General features: G+C 34.9%; 1 protein-coding gene across 1 annotated transcript; it reads right to left on the bottom strand.

Annotated features, from left to right (window-relative positions):
• Positions 1 to 849: 849 nt before the first annotated feature.
• LOC145635963 (PKS-NRPS hybrid synthetase cheA-like) lies at positions 850 to 2,353 on the bottom strand. The gene is made up of 4 exons (XM_081687385.1): positions 1,681 to 2,353; positions 1,191 to 1,572; positions 1,047 to 1,141; positions 850 to 983 (listed from the first exon to the last, which is right to left on the bottom strand). Exons 1-4 carry the CDS (start codon positions 2,351 to 2,353, stop codon positions 850 to 852), a joined length of 1,284 nt encoding a protein of 427 aa, XP_081543511.1.
• Between the last annotated feature and the right edge of the window lie 9,168 nt (positions 2,354 to 11,521).

The raw sequence follows: 11,521 nt of genomic DNA on the forward strand, positions 1-11,521 counted from the left end.
TAAATTTGACTCAATTAAATTTTTAATTTCATTTGTGTAGTGGGTGCAAAGATTCATGTCTCCATTGTGCAAGTTCATAGCTGAGCAGGGAGGCAACATCACCCCCACGGTGATCGAGGCGCAGGAAGCAATCATGGAGTGGAATGCCATGTTAGAAGATTGATATGTTTTATTATATTATTAGATTTGGTTTTAGTATTCTAAGTGTTATTAGATTTGGTGGTTTGATGCAATTTTAAGAGTTTTAATATTCTAAGTGTTATTAGATTTGGAGCAAACAATTATTAGATTCAATGTCATGTTTTAAATGTTATTATAATAGTATTTCAAACTAAGTAGTAGGAAAACAATACATATCCTATTAACATCATTCACTACCAGATAGATTTTTCCATGTAGCACGCCTATCTTGATATCGATCCTCCCAACCTATAACGGTATCATCACGTATACGGAACCAAGGAGTAGCAATAGGAGGAACTGGCAAATTATCTTCGAACTCCAATCGCACGAAATGCCACCCTAATGATAGTATGCAAAACTCCCTATACGGACCAGTGGCAGTTGATGGAGCAATCCAAGGTAGTACAGTGAGGCATGGGTAGACACTACAACCGTCCCTACCAATACCAAAACACATAACAGCGGCATTATAAAAGTTGGCAACCGGAAACAAGTCATCAATAGCAATCATCCAATGGTCCATGCCGCATCTCCCTCCAGTCCATGTGATACGATGTATTGCTCCATCTAACTCTCCAGCAGTGTATACTTGAGAATAAATGTCGCGGTGAGCAGCAACCTCATTTGCAATCGAACGTCGAGCTAACATCCATTCATTGTGGTTACCTATGAAGAAATCGGCAACACATCGAATCCGCAGCTTCCATCACCAAGCGGATCACTCCACCCTTGTAAGAACGGAAGCATGAAGGCTGGAATTTTGTCCAAATATGTAAATTCCTCCAAGTTCAAATCATTCCCTACAAGTTAGGAAAAATTTAGAAAAAATAACAACAACAATAGCAAAAAGAATAACAATGAACCTGAAGGTGTAAAAATGGGTGGTCTACGACCACCACGACGACCACCCCTATGCCCACCTCGACGGCCACGAGAACCCAAAATATGCTCAAATCCGCTACGATTACGTCTAGTAGACATAAACCATTGGCCTGTCGGTGGCCGACCCCGGCCTTGTAGTCTCGTTGATCTCTGGATCCGTAAAATCTGTCTGATCTCGGTGTAGCTCCTCAAATAGGACCCGGCTGACACCCCGCATAAAGCTCGGATCACGATCTAAGACCTCATCCACCAAAGACCTAAACAAGGATGCATCCTGCTCTGACTCCTCAGCAAAAACAGGAATATCAACGCCATCACCGATCACTAAGGTCTTCCAAAATGGATGGACCTGATCCAAATACAACCCAGTGCCAGCACAAATTGCTGTCCACATGGTGCACGCACATGGGAGACCATGCATCGTCAGCAACACACACCCACACCTATCAAACACGTCATCAGATAGCTCTCTCATCCTCCTTAACTCTCCTTGTAAAATATCAAGACCTCGAAATGAAAAAAAGCCGTTAAGGTGAAGTAAAGGCATGACGTTGTGCTACGAACCCATTCGCCGTCTCGAGTCCTCTAATTGGTGATGAATCTCGATCAGCATACCCTCAATATTGCTATGCACACGGCGGAAGATAGTGTCTAACGCTCCCGTAGAACTGTCGAACCATTGTTTAAGCACGGAATGTTGGCTCTCTACTCTACATGTGTTGACGTTGCCGAAATGCATAACCAAATTCGTCCAACAACGTACGAATTTATCCTTGTGGACCAACCATTGCTCCTCAACGTATTTCACCAGTGGTGGGTTCGATGCTCCCCATGCCGCTTTCATAGTTTGCAACTCTAACTCATACTCGGCAACAGTGGTCGAACACATTACTCTTCTCCATCTACCATTTCGAAATCTCTCGGCCATTACCATATCCTTCCCACACAAATAGTGCGCCTTTGCCAACACATCCTTGTTAATGTGCCACCCGCATAGTAAATGCGCGCACTCTGGGAAGACCTCTTTCAATGCCTTCATTAACCCCAACTCACAATCAGTTACAAAAAATTTTGGAGCCACCTCATATCCAATGTACAACTTTAATCTTTCCAAAACCCACTTGTAGCTATCATAAGTTTCACTCTTCAATATAGCATATCCGATCAGAAAGTTTTGGTTTGTAGGCGTGACACCAACGAGCTCGAAGAATGGCATGTTATATCTGTTCGTCTTGTAAGTAGAATCCATCCCAATGACATGTGGATATGTACGTAGCATATTGGCCATCTCTGGGTGGGCCAAAAAAGCATGGGTGATAGCACGGGTATCCGGGTCGACATTTATCCAAGTGACATACTTGTGCTCATTTGCCAAGCTAAGTGAACAAATTGGTGGGCAACATCTCGACCTTCACAAGCATCTAGCCGAACACGATTTCTCACATTGTAGATATGTCTCTTGTTAGGGTTCTCGTTCGGGAACTTCTCTTTCACGGCTGCCATAATGTGACGGGGCTTGGCTGCAGCAGAAGTCATGTCGATAACAAGTGCTTTTGCAGCTGGACTAAGACCACTAACTTGTTGGTGACCCTCTTGATATACCATGAGCGGATGGTTATGCATGCCTTTTAAACCCTTTCTTGATATAAGGACCCATCCTTCCATGTCCCTCAAACATCGAGCCGAGATTTGAAACGTACATTTACAACCCTTACTCTTCGTGTTCTTGCGTATAGCATTCTCTCTATCCCGATTTTCCCCTCTGTTCCTCTCCCCTCGATCAAATTTCATATAATTAATTGGAAGCCCGTTTCTCTGTTTCTTATACGATGAATTTGTTAAAAAAAATCCTAATGGAGTGGCAATCTCTCTTGCCCAATCAAGAGCTGCTTTGTAGGTCGGGAACACTTCTCTAGTCTGAAAATGCGGACTATAATCAACACCATCACCGCCGTAGTTCGGTAATGACGCCTGATACAAATAATTATTTTTTTAATTAATAATAACATTGATTATTTAATATTAATAACAATAATTTTAAAAAAAAATATTGGTCAACCGGAATCCATGGTAACCGGATTTGATCTCCGGTTACCGTGGACCGTTACCGGATTTCACCTCCGTTTACCATGATCAACCGGAGGGCAAATCCGGTTACCATCCACGGTAACCGGAGGGCAAATCCGGTTACCATCCACGGTAACCGGAGGGCAAATCCGGTTACCATCCACGGTAACCGGAGATCAAATCCGGTTACCGTGATATCCACTAACGGTTATGCACGGTAACCGGAGGCCAAATCCGATTACCGTGACAATAATCGGAGACAAAACCCGGTTACCGCAAAGGTTAACCAGTTTTTGTCTCCGGTTGACGTCGTCAGTCGATTTCTCCGATCAATATTTCGAATCACAACAACCGGAGAAAAAGTCATACCTGTTCTAAACGTGAGGGTGGCGTCACCGGTTCATTCTCCGTCGAGCCACCACGATCACTATCCATTTATCGTCGACTTTTACCGTCGTTGTGGCTGTCCGGTGTAGAAGGTGGTGGTTGAGATGGTTGTTGATTAGAGAAAGAAAATGAGAAAGAAAAGTTACTAAGGGCAGATTTGTCGGTTTGCTTGAAATGATGGCGGTGGCGATAAATTTGGACGGCGGTATTTAACAACCCCCATTTTTTTAGGGGTTACTTGTATGGGTTAATTCAAGGGTTACTTGTATGAGTTACTTCAAAGGTTACTTGTATGAATTACTTATTCAATGGTTACTTGTTACTTATTCAAGGGTTGCTTGTAGGTTGGTTTAAAAAAAAAGGTTGCTTGTAGGCCCCATACCAAACCAGTAACACCCTACAAGTAACCCTTGACCAAAACTAGTAACCCCCGACCAAAACCAGTAACACCCTACAAGTAACCCTTGACCAAACTAGTAACACCCTACAAGTAACCCTTGACCAAAACCAATAAAACCCTACAAGTAACCCCTGACCAATCCAGTAACACCCTACAAGTAACCTAACCCCTGACCAAAACCAGTAACACCCTACAAGTAACCCCTGACCAAAACCAGTAACACCCTATAAGTAACCCCTGACCAAACCAGTAACACCCTACATGTAACCCCTAACCAAACCAGTAACACCCTACATGTAACCCTTGACCAAACTAGTAACACCCTACAATTTTTGACGTAGAATGTTCGATCTAAGATTCCACAAAGAAAAGGAGCTCAAATTTCTTTGGTTCTCATCGATTTCACTACTTCAAATGTTGTTCATGATCTTAAGGATAAGTAATCACATTTTTTCACAACAATTTGATACCTAATTTCTACAATTTCGGGCTTTGATTGTAGCATTTTAGCAAAGAGGAGAGAGAAAATGGGTAGAGTAGAGATATGGTTGTTGGTGATGTGTGGTTTGGCTTGAAGAAGAAGCTAAGAAAAGAGGAGAGAGAAAATGGGTGGAGTAGAGATATGATTGTTGGTGATGTGTGATTTGGCTTGGAGAAGAAGCTAAGAAAAAAGGAGAGAGAAGAGTTGTGGTATTTTTAAAAAAATAAAAAATAAAAATTGTGGCTCGCCAGCCACATACAAAAATTTGTGTAATCTAAATACTCAGCGCTTTTCTCATCAATGCTAGTCTATATCACTAGGATATATATATTTCCTAAGCAATTTTATCAATGGAGGATCTTGAAACTTTCTCTATGGATAGCCAATTTTTTGCAATATAACTATAAATATGTAAATTCATAAGAAGAGTTAAACAAATAACAAAATTACACTAATTGACTCAAAACATGACTCAACTTAAACTATAGACACAAAATTGTCAAATTTATAAATTGATTTGAGGATGGACACTAAATACACCCCGTGACATGAATTTAATAAAAAAAAATGAAATTAATATTGTCATAAGAAATATCAATGTGTACAATGTTTTTAATTACCTACTAAGTTAATGTCAATCGGTTTATGATAAAATTTCATGTTAATGGTTATACTTCGATCTTAGTTCATATTAATGAGTGTTATTAACAAATGTCATATCAAAAATAAAAAACACAATCTCATTATCTAGCCAAAAATTAAAGTAAGGCTTGTAAATCTTTAATTTTAATAATAAAAAATCATCAATTAAAACTCTTATAAATTTTTTATTTTAAATATATATATATATATATATATATATATATATATATATATATATATATATATATATATATATATATATATATATATATTATATAGAAAATAAAAAAAATTTCTCATTAAACCTTAAAAAGTTATTATCACCATAATTTTTTGTAAAAAAATTTCCTCATTAAACTTTAAAAAAAATTCCTCATTAAACTTTAAAAAGTTATTATCACCACAACTCTTCTCTCTCCTCTTTTCTTATCTTCTTTTTCAAGCCAAACCACACATCACCAACAACCATATTTCTACTCCACCCATTTTCTCTCTCCTCTTTTCTTAGCTTCATCTACAAACCAAACCACACATCACCAACAACCATATCTCTACTCCACCCATTTTCTCTCTCCTCTTTGCCAAATTGCTGCAATTAAAGCCAAAAATTGTAGAAATTGGGTGTCAAATTGCTATGAAAAATTGTGATTAATTATCCTTAAGATCACAACAATATTTGAAGTAGTGAAATCGATGAGAACCAAAGAAATGTGAGCTCGTTTTCTTCGTGGAATCTTAAAACGAATATTCTACGTAAAAAAATTGTAGGGTGTTACTAGTTTGGTGGGTATTTGTAGGGTGTTACTGGTTTGGTCAAGGGTTACATGTAATGTGTTACTGGTTTAGCGAGGGTGTTACTTGTAGGGTGTTATTGGTTTTGGTCAAGGGTTACTTGTAGGGTGTTACTGGTTTGGTTAGGGATTACTTATAGGGTGTTACTAGTTTTGCTCAAGGGTTACTTGTAGGGTGTTACTGGTTTGGTATGGGCCTTACAAGCAACCCTTGAATAAGTGACAAGTAACCCTTGAATAAGTAATTCATACAAGTAACCTTTGAAGTAACTCATATAAGTAACCCTTGAATAAGTAACTTATACAAGTTATCCCTGAAAAAAATAAATATAGGTAACCCCTGAAAAAAAAAATACAAGTAACTCTTGAAAAAAAAAAATACAAGTAACCCCTGAAAAAAAAAATACAAGTAACCCCTGAATAAATAATCCATACAAGTAACCCCTAAAATAAAATACAAGTAACCCCTGAATAATACAAGTAACCTCTGAATAAGTAATCCATACAAGTAACCCTGAAAAAAAAAAACAAGTAACCCCTAAAAAAAAAAATACAAGTAACCCTGACAAAACTAGTAACCCCGAATAAGTAATCCATGCAACTAACCCCTGAAAAAAAAAATACAAGTAACCTTTTAAAAAAAAATACAACCTATGAAAAAAAAATACTAGTAACCCTGACAAAATCAGTAACCCCGTTATACGAGTGAACAGTAACCCCGTTATGTGCGCGTAATCCGTTATTTTTACTGACTTGGAAGCAGGCCGTGTGGCCTGCTGCACCAAAAAAGCTATGTATATCCTCTAATATGATAATATCTCTTTAGTGGGCTTAGTTGAAGTTTAACAAGTATTTTACAATGTTATAGACTTATAGTTCAACTAATTTTTTTTCACAAATGTTTTGGGGGGCCAAGCCCTATGAACATAACAAAAGGTCCGCCCCTAATCTTAATTATATTTCATGTTCAAATATAAAATCACCTCTTTCTCTAAAGTAACGATATATTCCGTTGTTACATTTTTTACTACTCCGTAATATGTAATTCACGATATTTAGATTAAAGTCTTGCATTGACAAATGTGTAGGTTTTAATGAGAAGAACTTTTGAAAATAAGGAGAGTATAAAAGTGTCACAGGATAAACACAGGTGATTAACAGGATACTTCTCCATTCTTTAGCTTTTAATAATTGAGTTGAAGGTTGACCTATCCCACTCATAGACTCACTAGTAGAATCAAATTTAGTCAATTGGGCTACGATAACAATGGTGACCTGATGGGCTTAGAAGCCCAATAATGGAGTTTGGTTGGGGGGGGGGGGGTTATATAACTATAATCATAATTACTTTATCAAATATGGCCCATGATACATCTTGATTTTTTGTTTAATATACTAATTTAGTGAATTTTTTCTTACTAATCTTGTTTTAGATTTTGGACCCACATTTTTTTCATGTATTTAGAAGAAATCCGTCATAACATCAATGCATGCTTACACTAAGAACATTTGCATGCATTAATAATCTTAAAAAGGCAACTTTCACCAAACCAATAAATAAATCTAAAAAGGCAACTAATAAAAGATTAACTCATTTTCCTCAAAAAAAAAAAAAAAAAAAAAAGGGGTACGTAACTAACGTAAGGGAGTTGCTTTAGCCAGAAGCTACTACTACTATGAAGCACAGAAGAAGTGCATGCAATAAGAGATACACACCAGGTGAACATTACGGAATATTTATTTATTTATCTTATTAAGTATTCAGGTTTTAGACAAGCAAAGGTTTATAGAATAATGTTTCATGAGATACCCACGAAATCTAAGTAGTTTATTATTAGATATTAGATGCTACTATTCCAACTAATCATAATTCTTAAAAGTCGCTTCCATGTGCTTTGTCTATAATCGAAGGTCACGCGACCATATCAATTTATCAGGATTATCATTTGACAAAAACCTAATCATGCTACTTTTTAACTAATGTCTCTAGAGGAATAGTAGCCTTCTAACTTTTAGATTCTTAGGATGACTTGTAAAAACATGTTTTATGACTAAGTTGTAATAATAGATTTATTTGCTATTTTGCCTATTTATAAATTCTTGGCCAAGGATTTTCTCTTATGATGGAGTGTATATGCATTATTGCGCAATCGCATTTTATAAGTGCATGTATATGTGACACACTACTATTTAAATGCATATAGTATTACACGTGTCACCTTATGACCTTAATTTAGAGCATTTGTTAGATAGTAAAAGTTTCACAACTTATTTTTGTATGTATGTGTGATTTTATCATATCATGTTCTTATGTGATTATATGGTTCTATCCTATATTCCTATCATATGCACATATTATTTATGGTCGAACTCATATTACAAGTCTTTTAACAAAATCTCAATGCGATACGAGAAATAAATTTGTGTTTGTTGATGCCACCTAGCATCCTTTTAAGCAGTAATTGCATCATCCTAACCATTAAAAAAAAAAGTGTTGGATTAGTATTAAAAGACACACTGACACAGTCACACTATCAATATGTTGTGGGCAAGTAATGGCAATAAATAAATTGTGACAACAAAGACTTTCGTATTTAAGCAAGATATAATTTCTAAGCCCCACTACCACAGTAGCTACCTGACCACCTTCAAGGGGCTTCAACCACTCTTACCAAAACGTACGTGGTGTAAATTGAATATGTAAGCACTTACTCGTACGTCCTAAATTTCCATTATTAACTACTACCAATAGTACTATAATTTCTATCAAGTCAACGCATCCAAGTTAAATACTCCACTGTAGTACTCTTGATGATTATTATTGTTGTTGTTATTACTTCGTAATCCGTATTTGATATTAGGGTCTGTTCTAATTGATTAAAATGAGTTAAACTAAACTAATTCATTGGAGCTGAACTGAACTGAATATTTTATAAGAGAAGTAAATTTAAGTTAAAAACTGAACAGAACTGAAAAAAGCTGAAGAGAACAGACCCTAAGTATCAATAATAACAATAATGATGATGAGGATAATAATAATAGTAATAATGGTAATAGTGTGACAGTGAAGACATAGTTGTACAAGTATGATCATCCAGTCATCCAAATTAAATGCCTCTTGTGGTTAGTCAATCCAAGCAAATGTCAGTTCGTCATCTTTGCAAAGTCCATCATACAAGCTTTGTATTTCATATCAAACCTTCAAATTCAAGCCCTAGTCAACATTATTCTCAATTGGTCGTCTCTTATTGTTAATAGTAAGTTTTAACATAATAATTAAAACTCTAAAAACTAAAAACTACAAACATCATTTTATGAACATAGCGATGGTAAATTTAATTAGCTAGGTTTATTTTCATCAATACTACGGAGTACGAAGCATTTTATAAAGGAAATTACGAGCTACACATTATCCTTTCATCTAAGTCTTACTTGACCAGTTGAACTCCATCAGAGATATTCATAGTACAATTGGCCTCAAACTCTCAACGTGCTAATTAAATGTCTTATGAAATGTTTCATCCAATTTATAAAATTCGAAGGAATAGTGAATGAGATACAAATAGTTAATTGAGTTGCATGATTAATTTTCATATTCTCTTGCAATAAAAACCTAGAAACAGAACATCTTTATGAAACATAATAAAGAATAATATTCTCTCCTACTAAATTTAAGATGATTTTTTCTACCTAAATACTACTCCGTAATATTTCTTTACTATGTCAAGATTCCAAACATAGTTAATTAGTAGACTTAGGACTATAAATTTAAATGACACAATGATAGTGATACACAATTCTTTATCGGATTAGTGCCTTTAAAAAGAAGGGAAATTCACTTAAACATATTCAAAGAAAATGACACTGAATTTCATTGCGGACTTTCTTCATAGCAAGTTTGTTCACTTAAACATGTGCAGGACTTCAATTCATGACTCATGTCCTAGTCGTTGTCTCGTTGACATTACGTTGGGGGCAACTACAAGAGTCAAGACTACATTTGATTAATTAAATTATTTAAATTAATGACAAAGCTAAGGTTGTTAGCTATATTCCATATATATTAAGTTGCTTGTTTTGAAGACTTTACACGAAAAAATTTGCTTAAATTTTATGTTACATAGTTTGAAAGCACGTAATCCTTCCGTCTTTAAATATAGTTTCCTTTTGACTTTTCATTGTCTCTTAAATGTTTAAACGCCAATATCATCTCTATTTTCATACGCGTAAAAATTATAAAAAATTAAAATTAATAAAATATACAATGTGAAGAATCAAACAAGATCCCACATGGACATATAATCTCTTATAAATTAACAGGTTTTTATGGTCAAAGTTTTTTGAGTTTGAGCCAAATAAGTCAAATGAGAACTATATTTAGGTACTAATGGATTATTGATTAATGAAAAACTCCCCGATCACATAATTTTAGTGTTTTACTCCCTCCGTTTTTATATACTTCACTTTCTTTTTTCGGTCGGGTTTAAATACTTGCTTCATTTCTTTATTTTGAAATCTTTTACAATATTTAATTCATTTCTCTCACCTACTAATTCTTAAATGAACTTGGTTCACACTAATTTATCGTGGACCACTAATATCAGAGAAACTATGTTTATTTTATTAATAAAAAAAAGGGTTACTATAATAAAAATAAGGTCACTATGTTGAAATAAAAGTCATTTTGGTAATATATAGGCTATTTAATGAAATATTTGTATACACTGGTCAGTATGAATAATAATGGTCACTATGTTAAAATTAGGGTCATAACGTCGTATTCAAGTACATAATAATGTTAAACGTTACACAAGTTATAATAAAGGTTACTATGTTAAAAATAAGGTTACTATGTTTAAAATAAGGGTCACTATGTTCAATATAATGTCGGTTGTGTGTGTATAACTTTCGGGTCCACAATAATATTATTGTGGACCAGGTCCATGCAAGACTCTTCTTCAATTCTCTCTACTATTTTTGCTTTTACAATTTTTTATTCTTCCCCTACCCCACTACCTCCATATTTTATTATTTTTTTCCAATTTCTCCTAAAACTCCGCGTACGGAGAAATGGAGCAAGTATGTAAAAACGGATGGAGTACAATCTAAAAAGGATCTATTCTGCTCAGCTTAATTTCAGTTCAGTTCAGCTCCAATCAGCTCGGTTCAATTCAATTCAATTTAGTTCCTAATTTCCTTCTCTCATAAATAATTCATTTCATCTATATTCTCAGTTCCTAATTTCTTTCTCTCATAAATAATCCGTTTCAACTATATTCAATTCAGTTTAGCCCCAATTAGTTCAGTTCAATTGTTTTCAGTAAATCGGAACAAGCCCTAATTCTCATGAAAGTCATGATTAATTTTATACTCTATCAATAAAAACTAGAAAGAGAAACATCTCTATAAAATGTGATTTTAAAACATAATGAAACATTATTAAATTATTAAATTGGGTAGTACTATAAGTAGCTCTTAGGAGGACTATAAATAAGTATTTAATATATTTTCTTTTTTGATATAAATTTAGTGAAAAAAAAGCATGACAAAATCACGTGCAGATCAGTGTAATTAATGATATATTTCATTATTAATTCCTCTTTTAACTCCTTATAATACATCCCTTACGACTACCTATACTATCTTCCTACTAAATCTGTGGGAATAACTGAAATATACATACTTTCC

Source organism: Chenopodium album, chromosome 1, assembly GCF_948465745.1.
Source record: "Chenopodium album chromosome 1, dcCheAlbu1.1, whole genome shotgun sequence".
Lineage (NCBI taxonomy): Eukaryota > Viridiplantae > Streptophyta > Magnoliopsida > Caryophyllales > Amaranthaceae > Chenopodium > Chenopodium album.

What these genes read in the sequence shown, in the direction of transcription:
- LOC145635963 (XM_081687385.1), bottom strand. Translation starts at nt 2,353, where the DNA reads ATGGCCAATATGCTACGTACATATCCACATGTCATTGGGATGGATTCT. An exon ending in TGTGCATAGCAATATTGAGG is followed by an intron (nt 1,573 to 1,680) that starts GTATGCTGATCG and finishes TTTCATTTCGAG; the next exon opens with GTCTTGATATTTTACAAGGA. An exon ending in AACGAGACTACAAGGCCGGG is followed by an intron (nt 1,142 to 1,190) that starts GTCGGCCACCGA and finishes ACGTAATCGTAG; the next exon opens with CGGATTTGAGCATATTTTGG.